Genomic DNA, 26740 nt, shown 5'->3' with positions numbered 1-26740 from the left:
ATTAGTCATTAAATGAAGAAGTTGCTAAATGAAAATTGCATTACTGTGCTTATGATTTTATTTCAGGTTTACTTTGCTTTAAACTTTAAAGAGTCAGAAGGATAGGACCTCAAAGAGTTTGGTGAGCCCAAACAGTTGGCAAGTTTGAATGAATGGTAGAGATTCCTGATTTTTATAGTTATTTTCCACCTGAAACTCACTTTTTCACATACAGAGAACAAAATTAACAGTGTGGCTAATTGAATATAAATATTCAAAAACCTGCTTATCAAGTCAACAGTGTAAGATCATTTCTTCATTATTCTCCCCATCATTATTTTTGTTTCAGGAAATCTCTCCCTCGCTGCCAACGAATTAGCAGAATGCTCTCCAATGAATCCTTGCGCCCTCCCGTGTATAGCCGTTCCAATTCCCAAGCTTCTGTTGATAGCACTTCCATGGAGGATTTCTGGTGTGAGGTACAAAACATCAAGGAGAACACAGAAGAAAGGCAAGATGAGCAAACCTTGTTAGAAATGAAGCCTCCTGATGGTACGAATAAACAATTCCGATGTTCTTTGATCTTTTTTTTAATTATTCCAAAACGGTGCTGGTGTAATAAATGTTCATTTATGCTTGAGAACTGACTCAAAACCACTGCATAGCTATTTTGAATAATAATATTTCCAAGGTTTTAAATTCTACTGATTTTAGAATGAGGTTTCACATGAAAAACACTGAAGTGTGTAAGAAAACTGAGGGGAAGATGAATTCAGGGGCAGCATTTAAAAGATAAAAATAAGTATCACTGCAGGATGAATCCCATGATTAAGTGACTAATAGTTACCTGTAAAAGCCTTCAACAGAAATTATACAAAGAGAATCAAATTATACAAAGAGAAATTATACAAAGAGAATTGAATACAGAAGTTCATGGGATGATTCGTTGAACTGAACAGTTACCAGCCATAATTCTTTAAAATGGTATTTGTTTCCTTCTGGATATATAGAGGGTCTGAGTAAACAAATACCTCCAAAGTTTGTTCCTTTTTTCATTTTATTGCATTAAAAATCATTCAACACACAGTGTGTCACTGTGAAACATTTGTCCCTTGTTCAGTCAATTCATTTAAGGAGTAACTGAATTGAATATGTGAGTACATCATAGAATAATCAGAGCTAACGTAAGACAGCCCAATGTTATATAAATCTTACAAATTTTTAGAAGTCAGAGTAAAGTTTTCACTAGGCAACTTTCATAAGCACATTACATCCCACTCAAAACTTTTTAAAGATATCTGTAAAAAAAAGCATTGGCGCTTATTGAATCTAATCCACAGACCAATATATTATTTTCAAAGACTTCTTACAAGTGGTTGTCCTGTTAACAACATATCAGCATAGAATTGCCCTGGAGGGCCTTCAAAAAACTTCCAAAAATATCTAGGGATGTCCAGACCCCACATGCCTTGACTAAAGAGTCTTTGTGACTCACAATCAGAAAAGTAAAGTGTGATTTATGGGAGAGGAAGCCATTCCTCACTAAGAGCATTGATGTTCATCTGAAGTTTGTTAGGAGAAATATTCTATGGAAAAACAGTAACAAATGCAACTTTTTGAACTACATTATTATTTGCCTTATCTGGTGCAAACCAAACACTGCATTCTATAATTAAGACCATGTACCACCTGTAGGGTATGAAGGTAGCAGTAAAATATGTAAAAGATGCTTTGCTATTTCAAGACCTAGATGACTTGCCATAATTGAGGAACCCTGAATTTTGCTTTACAGCAGAAAAATCTGTAGTATTCTGAAAATTCTGTCTGCTGAAGCTGAAATGTAAGTAATGAAACACAACCATGATCTCAGAGATACAAACAGGTTTACATGAAAATGGATGAAGAACAGAATTCAATATGCTGACATCAAAATCCAGACCTAAACTCCATAGAACTGTTATAATGGGACCTGAAACAATCAGTTTGTGTCAGAAACCCTCAGATGTTACTGAGCTGAAACAGCATGCTATGGAGGAATGGACCAACTTTCCAACACACGAGAAACTGATCATTGGTTACAGGAAATGTGATGGCTGCAGTTATTGCCAGGAAAGTTGGTGCAACTAGTTACTGAAATAAAAATAATAATTACTTTTTCACACTACTTTATTGTATGTTAGATTGCTTTATTGGATCAATATGAAACTGTGATAATATTAATTGGCAAGTTTCGTTTGGCAAAGGTTTGCAAACATTCAGAAAATCTAAAAGGGACAAAAAAATAGATGTAGATATTTTATGGGAGATGGTGATTCAAAAGCTGCTTAGCTTTGTGATTGAAATGTTGAGCATTGACCGATGATTTATGGCCCACTGTATTTATTTATGTGTACAGTAAATGTATGTTTACATATTATTAGAAGCTATGGAAGACTTACAAAATGAAAATAGTTTTAATGGCATTTTAAAAACAAAGTGTCTACATTTAAACATAAAACATCATTAAACTACAAACCAAACAATTATATACTCAGATATTTAACAGATTAAACAAAACTTGAAAGCAAGCATTAAATACCTGGGCAAACAGAAATTCATCAAACAGAGATTTAATTACAAAATCAGTTTCTCTGAAGTTTTTTCATTTAACCAGATGGAGGTTCTGAAGAAGATCATCTAAATATTGTCTCAGGAATCAACCAAGTTCTTAACTACATTACTTCATTATATGTCCCAGGAAATCCTCACCAATTTACCAGAAGGAGTAATACATAGCACGAACCATCTCTGAGAACCAACAAAATTTGAAAAACCAGAAAAAATAATAAGAATGATTGTAGTAACTACTACCGTAGCTATAACTGAAGGAAAATATGTCATACATTTCACTGAAGATCTATTTAGAAGATTTGTTTGGCTTATATAGAAAATGGAAAGTATTTATTTAGTAGTTCAAGTAGATTTAGTAGATTTTTTTTGCTTGACATAACTATTTTGCTATGATGCAGTCAAATTTTCAAAAGACAGCCGGAATTTTGGAGATTGGGGGAAAGGTATCTAAAATGGAATAAAAAAAAGTAAAAGAGAAAAGGTTCAATGGGACAGTATTATTCAAAGTTATTTGCTTTTTCACAGCTTTAGCAAGAGATTGATATAAAATTTGTATATATGAAGGGCATTTCAGCAAGCACTGAAATGTCTTCTCTAGAGCCACACAAGGAAATGAGCCCTGTCATGCTTCAAGTTGCTATGTCTCAGCTGGAGTGGTAAAAACAGCAAATAAACAGAGATTAATTATTTTCCCTTTATGCTAAAGGTTTATATCAGGGGTCTTCAAACTTGGCCCTTTTATGACTTGTGGACTTCAATCTGGGAGGGCCAAGTTTGAAGACCCCCGGTTTATATCTTAACATTTTTACTGGCAATTTGGTTATAACTCTTTAGGTCTCATTGATTTTAATAGGGGAAATACTCTGAAGATGAACATGTTTTTAATTCTTCTACAAAGATCATTGTTTTTCCTACAGTCTCTAAACAATTCTGCAAATTTCTTGACAAGTAGGATAGCGCTACACCCTTGAGGTCTTTTACTCAGAATGGATTGCGCCAAGCCTTTATAAAATATACAGCTTCTTTATTTATTGCATTGTGGGTGGGTGGGGGAGAAAAGACCTGTGTGAAGCCCTACCTACAGGTTAAATATTGCCTTGGAATCCTGGAAATGAATTATAGTCCCACTTGTGTCTACTAAGCATAAAGTTTCTTGAGCCTTGGGGGCTGAATTAATGAATTAGTTATACAGCTTTATATTAAAATTGATAAAATCATGAGGCAGCATTCTTCCAGAGCTAAGAAAAGGTAAAACCACATTTACATTGCTGCAGCAAATGGCAATTTAATTTTTTGCCTTCCCCCCCCCCAAGATTGTTGCAAAGTTTCTGAACATCAAAAAAAAATCTGAAGTTTTTCTTACTTATCTCAGTATTTCTATTTTTATTCTTTTAAAGATACTTATTTGTTAGGATTTTAAGGCTTGGAGCCACCCAAAGTCATTTGCTACAAGAGGGGCATTAAATAAATTCAATAAATAAATAAAATAAATGTCTATGCCATGGGCAAATCCTTGATTTTCCCCCCCTCTAGAATATACCATATATTCCCAACCCAGCCCTTGTCATCTTTTGTAGCAATAACTGCAGCATATCCTATTTGGGCTGCCTTGAAATCTACCTGGAAGCTGCAGCTGTGCCATCACACCAATGCAGTGGCTCTCCATTGGTTAATAGTAGGCTTCCAAGAAAGCTGAGCTTTTCAAAGGGAGCCTTTGAGGATTAGATCATTATCATTGGAATGCCTAGTAATTATTAAGATTATGAGTTTAATAATTTTAGTAATAATTTTAGGATTTAATAATACATGAATTATGTATAGTAGTCTGATTATTGTCTCGTGATTGCCATAACCCTTTTGGGATGGTTACAATATAGAAATATAGAAAATAATGTTACTGTATTGTATCACTCAATAACATAGAAAGATACATACTGAGTCAGGCCAAAGGCAAAATTAATTCAGCAGCCTGCCCCCAAGGGCCTTTATTGGAAGCTTACAATGGCATCTTTCCATCAATGTTTTCCAATAAAAGGCAGTCGTGAATTTACTTGGATCCTTTTGCCTGGTTTATATATTTAGCTCATTCAGGTATCTTAGTCCAGAGAGATATGGTGATGTTTTTTAAAATATACTTTGTTTCTTTCAGAATTCTAAGACATGCTAACCAAATTAGTAATCTTTGCTTATTTATGTGAAATCTCTTAGAGGTCTATTCAGTCTACCCTGTCATAACAGCTACTTAATTTTCTTATGTACTTAATCAAACACTGTTGTTTGATATAAAAGTTTATAAGTAAATAATGTTTTGCCACTATTAGCATAAAGTACTGACACAAGCTTGAACATGTTAATTATCACATTGAAAATTGCAAAGCAAATGGCTAACATATTTCCTTATAAGAAGTACTGGGGTTTTTTTGTGAAATAACTCACAGTTTTTTCTAACATAATTGTAAAAAATTATTGGTAAAATATAACATATAAAAAGTAATGCAATAAGGAATATGAAGAATACAATTAAAAATAAACTAAAACTTAAGGGGGAGAATCCACAGCACATTAATATAAAACTAGTTCAATGCTTTGACAAATTATTAAGATACCATGTGTAAACACAGTGCTCCAGCTTATCATTTTTTATAATATAAAAGACATATTTTATTTTACTTATTTATGTATTTGCATCCTGTCTTTATTATTTTTTATAAATAACTCAAGGCAGCACACATTCCTCCTATTTGCCCCATAATCACAATCCTGTGAGGCCAAGGTCATCCAGCTGGTTTTCAGGACTAAGAAAGGACTTCAACACACTTTCTAGTCTGGTGCCTTAGCTACTAGACCAAACTGGTTCTCTATCAAAATATTGAAAGTTAATATAAGCAACACATCTTTTGAATCCATTAATACTATTTCTGTATACCTACATAGGGTAATTCTCTTTCTGGAAGCCCTGATTCAATAGACATAAAATTCTCTATAAAATGTTAAATTTCATTTCATTTGATGAAGTGATTTTCAACTAATGTAAGCTGATGCCTTTTCATAAAATTTGTTAGCTAGAAAAGAGTGCTACCAGATTCCTTCTGATTTTGGATATCATTCACTAATATAGCTCACCTGGAGCAGCCTGAGGAGATGTTGGTGGTAGTCATTGCATGAAAGGACCCGGGCTTAGCCACCCACCATCACCTTGATCGAAGCGCCACCTTGTCTGCAAATGGGCAAAACTAACTGGGAGCTATTGGTTCATCCTCTACAACAGTCCCACTTCTTCATGTGGTCCCTTGGAAAAATGAATTGCTCACTCCTGCTTCAGACCATCCATGCTGTTGACTCTTGATTCAACCTCATCTTGGCCCAAAGCTTTAGATACAAGCCAGATCTTCACAACCATCCAGAAGGCTAAAGAATACCCCACCAAAAACCTCAGCTGGGAAGCTATTCCAAAAAACCAAGGTGGCTACAAACAAAGCACATCTCCAAGGTCCCATCACATGACAGTGTTTAAAGAATTGACCTGGAATGTGTTCACCTTATCTGGTTTAGTAGGATGGGCAGATGCTCTCAGATTGAGGCAGTCCTGAATATAACCTGTGTCCATGTGATGTAAAATTTTAAAGATGATAACCAGAACCTTGAATTGCACCTGGAAAACAACTCGGAGCCAGTACAGCTCATTCAATAATGATGTAACACTAGCAAGGGCAAACCACAAAGTGCCCAGAACTGCAAATGCCACTACGTTCTAGATTATTTTCAGCTTTTGGATGGTCTTCAAGGGTGGCCCCATGTAGAGCACATTGCAATAATCCAATATATAAAAAGTGTTCCACAACTGAACACAGTTAAACTAATAAAAAGAAACAAATTCACAAGACATAGTCACATATATTGTACTCCCTAACATCTCAGCCCTAACACCTGGGGGACAGGCATTGACAGCCTTCCCAAAGATCAAGAAGTTGGAAGCCTCAGAGTCTTTGCTTTAAGGAGCTACAAACAGAAGCTACGTGTGTGCCCCTGCATACTCCAAATCAGATTTTCCTCTTCAAAATCAGATCACTGTGCAACCCTTGACCCTAGAATGTCAAATACTAGTATTTCTAGCCAATTACTTTTAAAAGATGAAAGAACGTGTCTGCAAGATGACATATAAGCCTATTCCAAGGATATAGATAGATATATTTTGTCTTACATCAGTATGTTTGTGCAGAAAGTGTTCTCTGATTTATTCCCAATATCAAAGCATTTTGCATTTAGACATCTCAACAAGATGCCCTCCCTTTCTGAAGTGTCTCTACTATACTGCATTGTTCTACAGATTCTGTGCCTGCCTGCTCATACAAAGCTGTTTTCAGAAGTATATTTTTATAAAGATTCTTATTAAAAGAAATTGTAATCACCTAGAACCCAGCCCTACAGAGTTGAGCATGATTAGTGGTTATGGCACACTGACTAGCAATTAGATCAGGTGGGAAGGAAGAATGAAAAAATACTAAAATAGTATTGAAAGGGTCATGTTTGTGGGACTTGAATAACATCAATTTACATTGCAATATTTGGTGTGGATCTTTCTTGTTATCACCCTGTCAAAATTTAAGAGTCAGATGTTCAGACGAGGAAGGAATTTTGTGGTGACAATCTTCTTGTCCTTTCATCATATTCCTAATGTTAACCTCACCCTGGATTCATCTTTTCAGACTAATAGATTAAAAGGTATGAATTTTCATGAGCTGGGCCTCACCGTCAAATTCTTAGAAAGGCTAGATTGATGGAAGATTTAAACTGGGGTGATATGAGGGGTAAGGAGTGGAAAGCAAGTTGGTCATTCAGATACTGGTTATATGTGAAACAGATTAGAAGTATCTTATCAATTCATACAAATTTATGCCTTTTAACAAATTTTGTTAGTCAGAAAAAGTGTGACCAGGCTCCTTATATTTTGCTACCTTAGGCTAACACTGTTTGCTTCCTATAATATCTGCTCCTCTATAGAAGGTGAACTAGAAGCTGAATGGTTGCAAGATGTTGGTCTGTCTACATTAATATCAGAATCTGAAGAAGACAATGGGGAAGCATTGCTATCAACCTTGACCCGAACTCAAGCAGCTGCAGTGCAGAAGAGGTATACCACATATTCTCAGACCATGAGAAAGAAAAATAAACACATAATCAGAGATGTGCGTGATATCTTTGGTATCCATAACTCCTCTGTAAGTGAACTATTTTAATGCTTTAGACATTTTTGAAATGTATTTGTTATTATTTTGGTTATTGGTTGATTACTCTGTGGAGTTTTGCTTTAAATTGGTATAATATTCTGTACTAAAACGTTGAGAAAATGTTTAGCAAGGCCTATCAAAAAGTAGTTTCTGCTTCCTTTTTTATTTTATACATTCTGCTCTTGAATGTGATGATGGTAGATAGGAACAGTAACTGCGCTCTTCTTTAAAACTTTCGCCAGACGTTGCTCATGAATTCAAATATATTTTTGTTCCTATAAGAACTACAAATGAAAAAAAAGAATTAAAAAATTCTGTGGTTTATCTTGTCACCTTTTATGTCATTCCATGAAGAAGTTAAGTGACAGTAAATCTCATTTAAAGTTTGTAAAAAGGAATACAATATGTGCAAGTACAAATGTATATCAAATTACTTAGGCCACCTCATTCTATTTTCTAAGGAATGTATTTATGGACATATCCTTGGGTGGCTAATAAAATGTATTGGGTAGTGATAACAAAAAATATTATGATTATAACATATGTTTATATATAACAGATGTTTTGCAGTAGAAATCTACTTATTCTTTCAATATGTCTTCATGAAATATTTTATATATAGGACTTAATAACTATTTTAAAAAATCACGTTTGGAAATGTGTTATTATTGAAAATAAAATGCCTTTCTATGAAATACATACCAAAACTTCCTTTTGCCCACAGCTCTGTCAATTAAAACTTGTTGTGATATTCAAGGCAGTATTAGCAGTTTTAGTAATATCAGTACACAAGAACACATACTGTTATCAATACGTTGTTTTCTATCCTGTTCATTAATTGACCATTTTATTTCCAGTTGTCATTGTATGATTTCAGTGATTTCCAGTGCTATTGTAAGTTATATGACATTCCTAGGCTAATTTTAAGTAGAGCTGAAATGATACATTTCACCTTGATAATAGCCAAACAAATGGGAGAAGCCATATTGAACTGCTGTATTTCAATCAGTGTGAATTTTTTTAAAATAAAAAATAGTTAAATCATTTCCATTCATATTTTTGAGGTAATTGTGGTACACTTCTATGAAATTCTATGTGGTTTTCTTTTCCTCTTTTTGTTTTAATGAAATATAATTTTATTTTAATTACAATTACCATTTAATTTGTACAGTATGAAGAAAGAAAATTGTGTAATGCTAACTGCAGATTATGAATTTTATATTTAAAATTACAGATTTGTATTAGAGATAAATTATTCTAATGTTTTCTTGTCTTCCAGCCTACATTTGAAACTCTACCAGTGTTACCTGTTACAACCAATAGTATCAATTTTTCTGTGCAGAATCCAGATTGGAAAATGGTTAGCTGTGAGTATTTATTAATAGATAACATAGCTTTTTGTTTTTTTCAAAAAAAATCTGGGAAATAATTTGATCATTGGTGGCAGTATCATATTTAAATTTTAATGCAGAAATCCTATATATTATTACTTCAGAATAAGTCTCTTTTATCACTGTGGGAATAATGACTAATTATATATTAGAATTTGTCATAGATTTATTTTATGCTATTCTTTCTGATCCCAGACATTTTCATCATAAGACATTTCTACTATTTCCTTTATCACTGAGCAAAAGTAACTTTAATAAAAGGCAGACAGTTCTTTTTTGATATGATAATATCACATCTCACTTATCTTTGTTTAAATATCTTGAAGTAATACACTTTTAAACCAAGCAATAGTCATAGGTACCATCAATTTCATTTTTTTAAAGAATGCTGACAGGTCCTCCACAGGACAAAAATATATACTTGTAAATAACTATATTTTGTTTTACTTTTCACTTTTTCACTTTTGAAAAAAAAATTGAAAGAATGTAAAACAAATTAAATCAGAAAGGAAAGAAGTTGGCAGAAACCAAAAGAGTTCCTTGGGACTTTTGTTACCATGAGCCTCATATTGTCTGCACCTGATTAAAACCCACTGAGTTCAAAATGGGGAGAAAAAAACTGCATATTTTTTTTCATTCCATCTACAAAGCTACTTCAGGTCCCTCATTTCTTCGCTGCCAGTGATTTAAATTGGATCTCAGTTCAGGAACTGAGGTGGAATAAATGAATAGCAAATATCTTCATGATTCTTTCATGAATTGCCATATAGCTCTTACTATAAACAAAAAGAAATATGGTTAATGCTCTAGAATTAGTTCCTCCAACCTTTGAGTGTGTTATTTTTCCATGGAGAATACAGCATTCATGAAAATTTCCCTTGATTTCAGCTAGTGACTGTATGGAATATGAACTCAATAAAGACAGCCAGATGGAGAAAGAGTTTTCCCTTGAAATTTCATTCTCAGAATCAATCACGGTGGTTCCAAAACACAGAGATTGTCACAAAAGTCAAAGGTTAAAAAAGGATGATTCTTCATTACCTGTAAGTTTAAGCTCCTCAAGTTTATGTACTCTATATCATACCTGAGTTTCTTTCAAATAATGGCTATCTTAAAATATGTTACATTGACTCTGGAGATTTATATATATATATATATATAAAGGAAAGCCAGATTGTTTTCTAAACTTGGGCTATTACTCTGAAATGAATAACTAAGAAATAAGGTACCTTGCTGAAATTATTCATAGAATATTCACATTAGAAGAAAAAGTCTTTGATAGGCTTTAATCGCAAATTATGAAAGTCAAGAAAAATTTCACTTTCCTATCAAATTTTACTAGAAATGCCTAATAAACAGCCACATGCTATATGCAGATTAGTCAAAGATGCTACAAATCTAGTATGCACAGCTTTGTTCTATCTGTCAAAAATTTGAAAGGCACAAAGAACTTAATAAAATTACTTTATTTCTCGTGCTGAACTCAAGCAAGTTTTTCACGAGTTCCAGAATCTGTTGGGCAAGCTCAGGAAAAAAGCACAAGGCTTTAAGACCCCAAGGTTTAGAATTTTTTTCCTCCCAGAAATTGAAGAATGAATTCTGCTTCAGGAGTTTCATAACAATATAATAAGTAGCAAAAAGAGAAAAAGAGAAAAATCTCTTAGTGTTAAAAAAGCTAATTATTGTAAAAAAAGCATTTTGTAGAAGTGGATAAATAAAATAATTATATCAAGTTTTTTGCCATCTATAATTACCTAATTTAGTGTACTAAGTGATGAAAGCTCTGTCAAGATGTTTTGAATAAGTTCATAAATATTTAAAAAAACCCAATAAATATTGACTCTTAATATTCCATGTTGCATACAAATGTTATTTCAGAATTATTCATACGATGGAAGAAGAGAAACTGCTATATAGACCTACTATCTATAAATACTTGAGTTTATACAGATTTTCTCATGTACCAGGCCAGATATATAATCTTTGCTTGAAAACACTGTCATTTTTTTGCCTTTCTCTATTAGGTTTATCCTTCATAGGAAGACTTGATGATAGCTGCTGCAGGGATGCATATTAATATATAGTAATTTCCCTAAACATAAAATAAATTTAGTCTAATCTTATTCATACAGTAATTATTCAGAAATAAAGAGCAATTCTAAATGAGTTTGGGTGGGAGAGTGAAATGGTGCCATGCTACTTGTAAGTCTTCCATATTTGTATTTAACAAGGCAAGAATCTAAATACAGTTTGTTTAATATTATTTTTAATAATTATTAAAAATATTAAATTTTAAAATATTATTTTAAATTCCTACAATAGAAGGGGAAGTTAACTCTGCCATCTATAGACTGAGGATTGTAATCAGCACTTTTCTTAATAGAATGATTTATAACTTGATTCACTTGCTTTTTTGTAAAAATATACTTAAGGATGAAAAACTATGTGCATGCATGCATACTTAATAATGTTTTTGAATGTTAAAGAATTATTTAAAATCTGTTACAGAAATATACAATTAGGAAAAGTCGACTTGGATTAACTGAAGTTGGAGATTTGTCTCCAGAGGACATGAAGAAAATTCGTTATCTCTCTCTGATTGAATTAACGGCTGTCTATGATGCTTTAGGAATAGAGTTGAAAAGGAACCGGACAGAAAGGATGAAAAGGCGAGGTAATTACAAACAATGTTATGATATTAGATATTTAAGTTTTTAGTAACCAGCAAAACATTACTTATCTGAAGTGTCTTATTATAACTTATTTTTTGTTTAAGAAAATGGCCTTTTTGGAGTTCCATTAGCAGTGCTCTTGGAAAATGATCAAAAAAAGTTTCCTGGAATTAAAGTCCCCCTCATTTTTCAAAAAGTGAGTACTAATTTAACGAACGTAATCTTAATCACCACTGCATATATAAAGAATAATAGTCATTAATCTTATAGTTTCAGGACAGTTGACAAGCTTATTTCTGCTTATGTTTTCAGTCAGAAAGATGTAACTTCAGATAAAATCATACCTCTCCTAGTTCAGTGTATATATTGTGCTTCCTCAACCTGAAGCCTTGAAATGTTTTTTGGACCACAACCCAAGAATTCCAATAGTTTGGTCACAGAATAGCTAGGAATTCTGGTACCTACATTCCAGTCCTTCTAGAAGATTCTAATTGGAGGCCCTGTTCTAGAAAAGATAATATAGTCACACTGAGTGCAAGTTCGGCTTGCTGACTCATCATGATAAAATAGAAGCAGTTGTTTTATCTCTCGTTTTTATTTTGCTTGCATTTTCTTACTAAGAATAACTTTAGATCTTAATGATGAGTGATTACTATTATTATTATCTAGAAGACTATAACACAATTTTATTTCCTAAAGAGCCCCAATAATTCTTTCAATGTTTCATTCAATAGAAAGTTTTAATTCCTTGTTTAATTTTTGTTTGGGCAAAGGTTCAGGGTATCTGTTATCTTTAAGCTTCTCACAAAGTAAATGGAATTCAAAAAACTAATAAAAAAGGCACTTAGGCATTTGGACTAGTTCTGTTTACTTAATCACACTGATTATTTTGCTTAGGCATAATGTTTTACGTTCACGGGAGCCAATAGTTGTAAAAATGTCTCTTTCTATATTTTTAAAAATCTCTGCACTAAAAAAATTTGCATAAAAGTATTTTGTTTATTATGACATAGCTATTGCTCAAACTTGAAGAAACTGGTCTGGAAACGGAAGGTATTCTTCGAGTGCCTGGATCTGCTTCCAGAGTGAAGGTAATCAGTTTTTCTTTCAAAGTTAAAGACCTTTGATGTAGGGAGAAAATCATTTATGGGCAAGTTCTGTGTGAACGTATGTATTCATAAAACAAACTGTTTATTATACATATTAATAGTGCTCTCAATTTTATAGTTGTCACACAACGAACATGTCCCCTAAACCTCAAAGTTTGGTGAACAAAAACATTGTTGGGACAAAAACAACATTAAATGCTAGATCTGTGCAGAGCTTTGGATTCAATTTCAGAGGGGTGCATCAAAGCATGCAAGAGGGAATTCATTAGCAGCCTGCAATTTTATAAAGCAGTGGCAAACAGGTCCTATGTTTGCCCCATGCAACTGACTTTGTACATCCCAAAGCACCTTTCTGCAATTGACTCCAAATAATCCCATAGAAACCCGCCGCCCCCCTTTTTTTTCCTTTTGTTCAATCATGTCCAATTCTCAGGAACTGTCTGGACAAGTCCCTGCAGTTTTCTTGGCAAGGTTTTGCAGAAGTGGTTTGCCATTGCCTCCTTCCTATGCTGAGAGAAAGTGATTGGCCTAAGTTCATCTAGCTAACTTTGTGCCCATGAAGGCCTCCTGGTTTCTAGCCTTATGTTTTAACCACTACACCAAACTGGCTATCATCCCATAACCTTGTTGAATATTAAATATGCTCAGTAAAAACAACAGGGAAATTAATGAAGTATGGCAAATAGGTATATTCTATCCAGCATCCTATTTCTGCAGATCTGCAGATCATTGACTCTTAGTAACCACATAGATTTTCTCATGATGATATATCCCTAACCTGGTCTTTCAGATCTTTCAATGGCGGACCTATTGTCACTATAACTGAGTCCATCCACCTTGTTGTTGGTCCTCCCCCTTTCTCTTTCCTTCTGCATTTCCCAGAATTAGAATATTTTCCATAGAACTGGGTCCTTGCATAAGGTATCCAAAGGAGGACAACTTGACCTTGTTCATTTGTACCTCTAATGAGAATTTTGGATTGATTTTTCAAAATGTTTCATTTCTTGACTGTTCATGTTATTCTCAGAAATCTTTTCCAATATCAAAGTTCCAAAGTCCATAATATTCCTATCCTACTGTTCCTTCCAATTTTTACTTCCTTAGGATATCGTAGAGAGTACTGTGGCATGCATAATTCTGATCTTTATAGGTACAGACACATCATAACATTTCAATGTCTTTTCCAAAGTGAATTCGATATGATAATTCTGTTAAATCATTACAGTATTTGCTGCTCTAGTTTTATCAATGATAATTCACCCTAGCAGTTATCATCTGCTTGCTTTAGCTCACTGCTAAAAATATTTAAGATTAAGTATGTATGTTTGCAGCTTTGACCTAGATCTGTTGTACTGTTTTGCTGCATAATGCATTATCCCACCCATCAAGCTTTCCTGAAGATGGGTGATATCATCTCTTTTAAATATTAAATAAATATGCTGAAGTGAATGCAGCAAAAGAATAGGTGTGAGGGAGAGGAAGACCAGAGCCAAAAGCTGAGACAGAAAGAGACTAGAAAGAACAATTCTTCCACCTAAACAAAATGTCCCCAGAAGAAATCTTACCAAGCCCCTCAATTTGGAAGCACCTCTGTCACCTTTGTCAATTAGATTCAATTTATGCAAGAGAACAAATGTGTAATTCAAAGAACACAAAATTTTACTACTATGGAAGAAAGTATTCAAAATAAAATATAAGATGATAATACTTGTAAGGAAGTCACCTTATCTATCTTTTTCTTTTAGAAGAGGGAAACCCCAAACCCAAGAGGGAATAGCCCTACTACTTTACTATAGTTTCAGATAGAACAATTCTATCTTACCAGTTCTTTGCTGCATGTATCAGATTTCCTACTGGTAAAGAGCTACTTTTGCTGAGATTATCAATAAGGAGCAACATGGTGTTAAGCTAGGAGAAGAAAGACCACGTTCATGTTCACTCCTAGCCATGGAAACTTAAGGACTGGTCACTCTTGCCTGTGTCACAGGGCTGTTGTGAGGAGAAACAGGTGAGCTGAATGCTACGCACTCTGCATTGAAGAGAGGCTGGATACAGATCTGAGAAATCTAACTACACCTGGAGAGTACCATTCTAAAAAATAAATGCATTAGAGGCATCTTGCCATATTAATCTGAAACAGCTGCTCTATTCAGCTTCGATTTTTGTTCAGCCTGTCATTTCATAAACATTCAAGGTTTTATCTATTCTAACTATTATATACTGCAGCAAGAACAATACTTTCAGCATTAGATTTCATACAGTTTATAGGCTGCCTTACTTTTTTCTTTGTCTTCTGAGCCACTGTGATATGTTTTACTAGGTCAGACTTCTCTGTACTAGAAGGAAAGCCAAAAGTCCCTAGGAAAAATGCCATGTTTTTAATTTCAGTTATTGAATCATTTAATGTTACCCCAAAAGGGGAAACAGAAAAGGACATTTTTAAAGCTGGTCCAGATTTAACTATTCAAAGCCATCGTTTATTATGTTGACATTCACATTTGAAAGCATTCCCATTTCTTAAATAAAATACATGTGGTTCTGATTTGAGATTATTCTTTGAATGTAGCAGCTGAATAAAGACTCAAAGAGTCTTCTGTGTTCTTTAACTTCTACTTGTATCTATAAAAGGTTGCTGCCAGCTGGTCTATGTTTCAGTTCAGGCAAGAGATATGCAAAGCTATGTAGAGACAAATATGAGATTTTAGAGTGATACATATACTATTAGTTCAAATATCTTTACTATTTGACATGTTACTTCTTCATGAATATTACCAGAACAACAAGGATTTGTCATGGGAGGTATCCACCAAGATGCGGACATTGAGCAGAATTGGGTTTTATTTTCACGTGCGCTGTACTTTAAGTTTCCTGTGATAGCTACTTCAGGATTAGAAAATACTGTGTGAAAAGAGGCTATTTCATTATTCTACTGTACTGCAAAGACTTGAGTCTACATGCAATTAAAATACAGTTTCGTCTAACTGAATTGAGCATTATTTGTAAAAAGTTAAATTAACTTAACTTTAAATTAAATATGTTTGATATTGATATTCAAACTATATAAGATGGTTTTAAAAATGTTATACTTAATCCAGGCACAAACTGTATATACTTTATAAATTATATTGTAACTTTAATTTATTAATTTTATATTAAGTAATTATATTAATTTAATAATAATTTCATTAATAAATACTAATATTCTGCGAAATCAAGTTGTTTAGAAACAATAAAACGTAATACAATTTCTTTTATTAGTGGTCATGCTTAACATTAGGCACATTTGCTTATCCTGTAGAGTCTTCGCCAAGAAATTGAAGCCAAATTTGATGAAGATGCTTTTGATTGGGATCAAGTACGCAACAATGATGCAGCAGGACTGCTGAAGATGTTTGTGCGAGAACTACCAAGTCCTCTCTTTCCTGTTGAATACTTGCCTGCTTTTATCACATTAGTAGAAAGTAAGTAGGGAGGACTCAATGTTTCACAAACCAATTGTTTATGCCACAAAGAAGAGGGAGTCAAGCTATTCTCCAAAGCACCTGTATGTCATATACCGTATGTCAGTTGCAACTCTATGTCAATGCACATAGCACCTGTTGCTTTGCCTAAGGGACCTGTGCACTTCCGATTTACTTTTGTTAAGTCTGTGTGATTTCATCCTCCAGTTCAAGTACCAAGTCTGGATAATTGGATACAATATACCATGCATGGCATATACCAGGGTAGGCAACCTTGGCTCTTTTATGACTCATGGACTTCAACTCCCAGAATTCCTGAGCCAGCTATGCTGGCTCAGGAATTCTGGGAGTTGAAGTCCATGAGTCATAAAAGAGCCAAGGTTGCCTACCCCTGGCATATACAATAATAGAAGGGAAAATGAAGAGAGGGAAAGTGAAAAGTAAAATTTTTGACTTTATCAATAGGTACCATCTCTCAGGTCTAGGTGTTACTCTTTCAAAATAAAGACCACGTTCGTAATATTTGTAACTTGAAAAACGTACAAGCAGTTTATTAATAGAATGAACTTAGTCTCAGTGACAAATCTCATCTACAGTATTGTAAAATAATCCGTATAATTTAAGCTACGTACATCTCATTATTCCACAGCCATGTGCAAAGGACTGCGGTTCTACATCATGATAAGCCAAAAGTAAACAAACCACAAAGTGACTTGCTACAGTGTATAACCAAGGCATAATTTGAGCTAGACTTGCAGCTGTTAGACCTGGGCAATGTGATAATAGTGATACAACAAATGTGAAGCAATGCTTTTCACTTATCAAAACACAAAAGTGAAGGAACTCACCTCACGAGGGTGTTTTATGTCATCCCAACACATGAGCAGAAGTCTCTGACAGCATTTTCCAATATCCCATAGAAAGCATGGAAGAAACCATCGGAGCAACATGAAGAGAAATAATGTGGCAATTTCTTTTTTAGAAGCAAAGGAGCGTGATACTTCACAAAGAATACCTTTCAAATTTAAAATATCTCAACTTCAATATGCTTCATTTTGTTTGAAATACTACTTTGCGTTTATATCAGGTTCTATTATACTGAGAATATTTCAAGCTTGAAATGATCACATTTTCAGCTCAAAATCCCTGTTTCATAATAAAAGCAGAACTGCTTCAGCCTTAAAACACTTCTGGTATACTGGGAACAACTCATTTTGAACTCAGAAGGGTGTTTTGAGCTCAAATTATTTTAAATTAAAATAATTAAAAGAAATCACATTTTTAAAATAGCACAGTCTTTAGTCTATGATTTTTAGACTCTTAATGTGGCATGGGGGTGTGTGGGGGTGTTTGGTAGAATTAAAGATGAGATTATCTAAAGTCCAGCTTTGTTGAAATATTTTTCTGTGGTTTTTTTTATGGACTTTTACTGATAATCTAAAAACAGTTAATTTTTCATGACTCCAATGTTGGTAGTGGGTATCTGTTCCAGACAGAAATGTTATGCTATTTCTTATAATGTCTGTGGCATTATCCCCTTTAATAAAAACCACACTTCTTGGACTGTTGAAAGAGGAGCTTCTGAGAGACAGTTCCATGTTGTTTATTATTGCAATGTCTTGTCCCTTAGCTACTTCTTATACTTTCATCCATGCAGGATATAGATTCCCTGCCAAAGGCAAAACTGCCAGTGATTTCAGTGAGATAATTGGTTGATTCAGCATAGTCTGTATCACAGGATTAAAATAAACTGCCAGGAATTGATGCCAACCAATCCACTTATAACCCCCTTTACTTTGGGTTAGAAAGACAATATTGTTTCTATGCCATTTACAAATCCTCTGCTAATATGGTTCAGTACTTTCATATAAACTGATGGCAAATGATAAATTATCCCTAGTGCTGTGTAAAAACTTTACAGTTTTGATTAAATCAGATCAGCTGACTGAGACTGATTCAATGGAGGGACATGAGTCCTGCTTCAAAATAGCATATTGAATTAGGAGAGTTCAAAGTCCTTTATAGGCTTTGGAGTGCTTCAGGACTAGAAGGCTTTGCAATTATTTCTGCCTCCTAAGGCAGGCACTACAAGTATGTGAAAGTAGTTACTAGTAAAGCATATGAGGAAGTAACTCATGACACATGGCATAGCAAGAAAGTTAAATACCATGTCTTTGTCACAACAATTAAGAATTCTCAAAAATAATTCTTAAATAGTATTTTAACAATGATTCCTCGAGGGTTTCTCATTAAGTAGTATTCAAATTGAATTTGACAGGTTAGATAAACGGGCTGTAAATAACACAATGAACTGTAATAGAGACAGAGCCAAAAGAATTCTCTTAGGAAATCGAAATAAAATGAATTTACACTGAATAAAAAATGTCTGGCTTTAGATTCCTTCAATGAGCAAGGAGCTAGATTTAACAGATACAGCTTACTGTGGTTCTGTCTGGATTTTAGCAAAGAGGATTTTACAATGCTTCAATTAAGATTTTTCAACCAACTGCAAAACTGTTTGTGTTCAGGTTGGATTGTCATTTCCCTATAGGAAATATGGTTTTCCCATCAATGAAAAGTAAATTGGGGTTTTTACTCTATTCTCCAAAACAATTTCCAGCTTGTAAGTGGTGTTTTACATGAGTACTTTGTGCCTAATCTAATTTTGGGATCTTTGAAATAGCTGTGCAAACATTAGTCATGGTCTTTTTTTCTTAGGAGACTGTAAGAAGAGCATACATCTACCACTCCTCAGTATAAGGCGCCCCAGGATTCATTAAAAAGCTTATTGTTGTTATTGCTTTTAATAGGGTTACTGATATTTAGAATAGACTCTTTCATAGCCACTTAAACTGGCCTAGCTTCAAAATGAAGAGAATAATGAAAAGTAAAAATAAACTGGAAAAAAAAACCTGAATAAAACCTAGATGAAACTAGTCTTTAGGATAGAATTATTAGAAAATTATGGGCTAGACATCTACACATTCATTAACTAAATTAAGATAATTGAGAAAATGCCATCCTACTACATATTCCAAAACCTTCGTAACAATATCAATAGATTAGTATCAGGGCATTGTTTTCCATGGTCAGTAACAGAATTAGGTAACCAGTTTTGTTCTACATCTTGTTCAAGAACAACTCCTAGGAAGCATAGCTAACGAGTAGGAGTGATTGAAGTTATTCAGTAATATCCGAGGTATTGCAGATTGCTAACTCTGTAATTTCAAGGTTTTTTTTGTTAGAGAGAGGGAAAGTGTCACTTTATTATGGGATTAATTTCAAGACTCTTTTCTTATCCTTGCACCTTCTCCATGTGCAGACAAGATTTAAATCTCCTTTAAGACATGGCAGAGCCACTCTGCTTTTAGAAAGATAAAGTATTGAAATAAACTATTTTCAGATATCAAGACAGAGATGTATTATGTTATACAGAGGATTTGTCCTTTGAACTAAAAGTTATGGCTTTTCAGACATCAAAGAACTGATTGGCAACCGATAATGAAAAATGGCCTGTTTGTGACCCGGATAATATCAGCTATGCAGAGAATGAATCCCAAAAGACAAGGCTTCCTTGTGAAGAATATAGTATTTTAATAGCCCAAGCAGATGTTTTCCATGCTATACAATGCTGGACAATTGAGCCTGATCAAATAAATAAATAAATAAATGGGAAAAAAAGGAAAAATGGCCAATACTGCATAGAAATTAAGAAGTAAATCCATACTCCGTCTCAGGTGTAAAAAAAGAAAAAAAATCTCATATTGAATATGAATCTAAAGTATGTGAGGAACTATAAAATAATATTTTCTTAATATTGCTTTATCAAATGCTTTTGTTGTGGGTTATCATTTTTTATTATCATTACAATAATCCAGAAGTTAGTAAAAACATCAAGAAAATGAAATACAAATTAGACCATTCTGGCAGAAGGATTAACAATATCAAAATAAATATACAAATGCAATCATGTTGATTGGGGGAGGGGGCCCCAATCTGAATAGACTAGTCATCCAATGCCATCAAAATAATCTGATGTCAAAATGTCTAGCAAATCAGGAGTTTGAGGGTGTCTGTTTTTCTTTATTTTCCTCCCAAGCAAGAGAAGCAAAATGATTAAGACTAGTGCCAGTGTGTGGACAGCCTAGAGCTATTAACACATTCAATTCTGACATTGTTAATAATAGAACAGAGTTTAGCTAAGACTAAAAATAGTACTCTTAGCGGGGTATTAAAAAGTATGCAGCATATTGCCAATTTTTAAAAGGAGATTGCACATCCCACGAATATGTAGATCCAATGAATTGTAGAAAGCCTATACGCAAACCTGGAATGTAGAAAGCATGATCTGAATGCCCATAGACAATAACTATCTACATACATAGTATTTTTCAATGAACACATTATCTGAGAATACTCCATAATCCTTTTTCTAACCACCTGGATTACTCTTTGGCACCTCCATGTTACTGAGGCTTTATTTTTTCAACTATTTTATTTTCTAAGAAAATTTTACACATGCCTTTTAGGGCATTCTTGGGAATTATGTGATAAGTTATTGATATCTGATACTTCTCTTTGCACTGTCAAAATTTTCAGTTAATTGATTACAAAATTATGTTTACCATAATATAAACCTAAACATTTAAAAGTTAAATGGATTAGGGAATCAAGCATCCAAGAAGGGACACAAGAATGACTATTGAAATCACACTTTAGATGCCAGGTCTAATGACTTTAAAACTCAGGAATAGCACAAATCTGACATAGATTATTCAGGCTTTTATTATCCCAAATGTAGACTAATCTTGTCCCATTCTCCATATTGTTTTTCCACCTATGATAACTGTATGTATTACATTTAGTAACTTTTAAAGTCAGTTTTCACAAATAATGTCTTTCTATATGCACTTTTTTCTGTAGAATTGACCTTGATAGTAAGCATTATTGTACAGATTTGGTTTCAGATGCAAATTATGAAGAGTGAAGATTTTGATATATAGAATACAGAATAACAGATTGGGAAGGGACCTTGAAGGTCTTCTAGTCCAGCCCCCTGCTCAAGCACTATACTATTTCAGACAAATGGTTCATATACATTTGGGAATTTATCAGTAAATTATGAATTGATAGAATCTCTGCAGTCAACATGCCTAAAAAGAATTAAACCCATTCAGTGCAGATAATTTTAGTAACAGCTTGTCAGCCAAGATTTTAACAAAATGAAAATCTACATTTCTGCCACAGCTTAAAACCAGTGTTTTTCTTTTTGTCCTGTTCCTTTCTGTCCTGTTCCTTAAAGCTCCCAAGGAAGGAATACTGAATAAAATATTAAAGTATTAATAAAGTATTAATAAAGTGGGCCTTATTCAGGATGACGTGGAAGCTTACCGCAAGGAGGTTGAAGGGTTGGTGAACTGGTGTAAGGAAAACAGCCTAGTTTTAAATACCAGAAAAAAATCAAAGAGATCATTGTTGATTTCAGAAAAGGCAGGCACAGCCACACTTCTCTGTGCATAAATGATTCACCTGTGGAGACGGTTACCAGCATCAAACTCCTGGGTGTGCAGCTAACGAGTAGGTTGACTTGGTCGCTCAACAGTGAGAAACTGGTGAAGCGGGCACAGCAGCGCCTGCATTTTCTGCACCGCATGAGAAAAGCACATCTTCCTTCCCCTGTCCTGACCACTTTCTACAGGAGGACAATCGAGAGCATCCTGTCATACAGCATCACAGTCTGGTTTGGAGGCATCACTGCTTCAGACAGGAAGAGAGTGGTGAGAATGGCCGAAAAGATCATTGGCAGTTCCCTCCCTCTCATCCAGGACATAGCACAGAAGCGCTGCTTGTAGTATCTGGGATACTACACATCCTCTTCATGATCTGTTTTCCTTGTTACCTTCTGGGAGGAGGGGGCTTCGTGGTATCCGAAGCAGAACATCCAGATTCAGCCAGAGTTTCATTCCATACAGCGAACTTGCGAACTCTCAAGCTTCCTCCTGCCGTTATATATTCAAGATGGACAATATTTAATATTTATTTGCTACGTATATGTAGGGATGTGGGTCTATACATATGTTGTTCATAGTATGTTTAGGTGTGTGTCATGTATGTATTTCACTTTGAGAGTGGGCAACTAAATTTCATTTTTGATGTGTGCCATCATGCCCACAGTATAAAAATGACAATAAAGGTTATCTTATCTTACTTCTGTTTGATTCAGTGGACTTTTATCTTCCTGTTTGACAAGTACCTTTAATCCTTACCTATGGCAATAATTGAAAACCATAACTCTATATGACATGCTAGATTCCTACCAGGTAGCTCACTTCAGTTGTTTACAGGCTTTTTCTGATCTTTCATTCTTAGAAATATCCAAAATCAAACTGCAGCTTCAGGCTTTGCATCTGCTGATCATGCTCCTTCCCAATGCTAGTCGTGATGCAGCCAAGGTAGGCATATTGTTCAATAGGGTTTGATATCAGTCTACCTTTGATAATGTTCCCAAGATCCAATAATAAATGCACTAAATAAAATTCCCCAAAGTCCTCAACAAACCTGCCAACTTTCTTGTTCTTAGGCAATTTCCTCATTTTGGAAGCTCTCAGCTTCCACAACTCCCAGCTCATTTCTACATAAAGCTCTTTTTGAAGTGAAAAGACTAGCAGAGTTGTATCTATGATTTATGGAGCACCAAACCTTTTATCTGACTACTCAGGAAAAATGCTTTAGAAATGTACTTAATGAGGCTGAGTGAAACTTCGGTTTTTCAAATCAAATGGACTTATTAAGTTGAATTGACTTGATCTTGGGTGATGCACACAACTTAGTAGGTAGGTAGGCAACCTTGGCACTGGCACATGCCCACCGAATTGAATAATTTATACAATTGAAATGATACACAACTTGGATCATCTTGTGGGATGAGTGCCACATTTATGGATAAAAGATAATCATTGGTTTTCAAATTGGCAGAAAAACAGAATTAAAATATTTTAAATATATAGTGTTATAGTAATTATTATATACAGTGATTAGATGTTTTGTGGAAAATATAGCCTAGTATTATTTAAATCCATGGAAAGAATTCTTTTTTTTTTTTTTTTACAAAATGCAATTACTGTAATAGTAGTGTTTATCAATAAATAGCAGTGATTTTATTGTTTTTTATTTAGGCCCTTCTACAGTTTTTGAAGAAGGTAGTTGCTAATGAAAATAAAAATAAAATGACTTTATGGAACGTATCCATGATTGTTGCCCCAAACCTCTTCATCTACAAAGGCAAACATGCCAATCAAGAAGAGATGCTAGCAGCAGCCACTACTGCTCATGTTGTAAGGCTTTTGATTAAATACCAAGATATCCTATGGATTGTAAGTAATGGTTTCAATTTTACTGTTAAATAGTATTGGCATTTTTTCTTGCAGAGATCTTCCTTTTATCTGGATCTTAAAATATCTAGAAACTGTAGCCATGTAAAGCTAGCTGTCTTGCAAGATAAAACTGATATTTATTTGTGTTTAAATTAGGTGTTTATTCTGGTACAATAAAGTCATACCTTCCCAAGCACCAGTAGTAAGCTTTTTCCATGTATTTAGAAGTTACAAGAATCTGTAAGGAGTACTGATTAAATAATATCACATTTATAACTCACTGATTCCTGTATTGTCATTTTCATACTCTTTATCCATGACAGTTTTCGTAAATGGTGTAGACTCAAATAAAATCTGATTTGTGTAGCCGTGAAAACAGTAGGCACCAAGATGAGAAGGCATATATGTTTACATGCTGTGAAAGTACTTGTAAAATGGTGGTTCTGGAACTATAGAATTGGTTTTTTTTCTCATTCATTTGTGTCCGGTTCTTGGAGACTGCCTGGACAATTCCTTGCAGTTTTCTTAACAAGAGTTTTCAGAAGTGGTTTTCCATTGCCTCCTTTCTAGAGCTGAAAGAAAGTGACTGGCCCAAGGTCACCCAGCTGGCTTTGTGCCCAAGGTGGACCATTTCACCATGTCACACTTTGCTATTTTCAGCACAAAAGTCCATAAGAGGTTTCCAGTCTTTTATAAAAGTGCTTATTCATATTCAGTATTTTTAGAAGCATTATAATACTAACATATAATTTGAAAAACATAAATAACATACAGACAAAGTGTTTATATGGAAAAGAACTTACTCGATGAAAAATAGAATTGTATTGAAAACTTTTTTTCCTCATCTCTAATATAGTTTATGGTGATTTCTGTCTGGAACAAGACTAGAATGTAGTTTGGGGAGAGAATTCAAAAATTGTATCAATGGATGACAAAGCACATTAGCCTTCAGGAAAAATACGGATGTAGATACAATACTTTAGAAAATACCATTATGATTCTGATGACACTCATAAAATCATTTGTCATGTAAACTTATCTCTTTTTTATTTTTCTGTGTAGGTCCCAACATTTCTGATTACTCAAGTGAGAAAAATGAATGAGGCTGCAATGAACAATACTAAAAAACAACTCATGTTTGACAAGGGTGTAAGAAAACTATTGAGAAGGAAAACTATGGACCGGGAGAGACCAGAAAGAACAGAGGTGGTTATTTTATTAAGAAAGTAAATTTTCTTAATTAAACAAACCAGCATAGATTCCAAATAATGTGCAATAAAATAAATGAAATAATATAATGGGATCCAGAGCAACATAATTAGTCTTTTAGAATGAATCCAAGTGCTAGATTGGGTTACAATGCCGAGATACCAAGGTTTTATATTTGTACATACACTTATTTATTTAGAAGTGCTAATACTATCTATATTAGTTTTATTTAAAGAATAAAACTTAATTAAAGACAGCTCAGTGAAGAGCAGTTAGTTCAATGGTTGCCTTTTTAGGGATTTGCCTTTTGTTTTTTTTAAGCAATGCCTCTTTACTTCAGAATTATATTTGTTACTGGAGTTTATTTTTTAGGAAGTGGGTATAGTATTCTGCTATAAATGAAGTAGCTATTTACCATGCACTATTTAGACAGCTCCAGTGGATGGAGTCTCTCTGTTTATGAATGAACATTTCATAGATGATAACGTTAGAATTTATTACCAAACACCAAGGCTTTAAATCTGATGTGCCGATTGACAGAAGATACTTCCTTCCATAGTAGGAGATGAAACTTATAGTGCTTGGATCAGTAAACTAAATGTTTATCAATTTAGCATAAATGTTAGTTTTCAGAAGTTCTAAATTAATTAAGTTCTTAATTAAACTGTTAAATAGTTGCTATTTTCTTGCAGTGGCACTAATTGTGTTAAGGACTGGAAGCAAGCATTACAAATTGAATTATTCTGATACTTTTGAAAAAAGAATTGGACATCTGTAGGAACCTAGTGTAAGGCCAGTCAAATTGTGTTTGCAACTATCTTTTCAACCAGCAGTTTACTTTAGTATTAACTTCAACAATAAAATTACTGCCTTTTTTGTGGCATTAAACTACATTTTATATATCATTACCGGTATATTATGTGAGTAGAGTAATAATGCTTCAGGGGACAGGGGACTTCCTAGCTGATTCAGGAATACTCAAACTGTTCACAATGAATCTGTGCTATGCTGTTTACACAGTGTGCTAAGACATATGGTCTTTGCACATTGTGTAAATGGTCAATATACCATTTGGTCAATATACAACTGGAAAATATCCAGCAATTATTTATTTTCTAAAGTTAATTGTTAACTTATGGTCACTAGTCTCTTGCAATCAAGGTTACATAAATCTTATATAATGACAAATATAGTTGGTTAAAGATGTTTCAAGCACATGCATATCTATTGAGATCCCAAATTAAAATTTGTACATATATAGCAGAGTCTTTGACATCTTGTATGTAAGGCTGTTGCATTTCAAAGAATGTTACTGTGTCCCTTATAGTTATATAAACCAATTCTTTCTTGCATTTATAATAATTTACTGTGTTGCTATGCCCTTGCTTCAATATAAGAGCCTGCAATAACACTGTAATATAATACCTATAGATACAAATCCTGAAATTTTCTTGATTAGGTCTCTTGATTTTTTTCCTACAGTTGCAAACACCAAAGGATTATTTAAAGCCCCCCTGCAAGAAGAAAATGCACTTGCTATGGTCCTCCTAGGCAAATTGAGACAACTCAGCGTGGCCAGCTGGGGACAGTCCCTTCGCCACTGCCAAGTCCCCTCTGACAACTCACTGCCACCAGATCATTGCAGGATAACTTAACATGAGCAAGTCACTACAGGGACAATTTGCTGGGTTTAAAGATCCCCATCCTT

At 34.0% G+C, this 26740-nt stretch overlaps 1 protein-coding gene across 1 annotated transcript in view; it reads left to right on the top strand.

The window, feature by feature from the left end:
- Nucleotides 1-332: 332 nt before the first annotated feature.
- ARHGAP28 (Rho GTPase activating protein 28) overlaps nucleotides 333-26740 on the top strand; it is a 29717-nt gene continuing 3309 nt past the window's right edge. Inside the window, exons 1-11 of the mRNA XM_029283794.1 lie at nucleotides 333-531; nucleotides 7591-7808; nucleotides 9097-9184; nucleotides 10097-10251; nucleotides 11717-11882; nucleotides 11985-12076; nucleotides 12894-12971; nucleotides 16288-16450; nucleotides 22820-22902; nucleotides 23626-23823; nucleotides 24886-25029. Coding sequence (XP_029139627.1) covers nucleotides 363-531; nucleotides 7591-7808; nucleotides 9097-9184; nucleotides 10097-10251; nucleotides 11717-11882; nucleotides 11985-12076; nucleotides 12894-12971; nucleotides 16288-16450; nucleotides 22820-22902; nucleotides 23626-23823; nucleotides 24886-25029 — 1554 coding nt within the window. The 5' untranslated portion in view covers nucleotides 333-362. The remainder of the gene's footprint in view (nucleotides 532-7590; nucleotides 7809-9096; nucleotides 9185-10096; nucleotides 10252-11716; nucleotides 11883-11984; nucleotides 12077-12893; nucleotides 12972-16287; nucleotides 16451-22819; nucleotides 22903-23625; nucleotides 23824-24885; nucleotides 25030-26740) is intronic.

This window comes from Protobothrops mucrosquamatus, unplaced genomic scaffold (genome assembly GCF_001527695.2).
Source record: "Protobothrops mucrosquamatus isolate PMUCROS unplaced genomic scaffold, P.Mucros_1.0 scaffold233, whole genome shotgun sequence".
Taxonomy (NCBI): domain Eukaryota; kingdom Metazoa; phylum Chordata; class Lepidosauria; order Squamata; family Viperidae; genus Protobothrops; species Protobothrops mucrosquamatus.
Note: the sequence above shows the minus strand (reverse complement) of the source record. Positions and strands in the feature narration are given on the sequence as shown.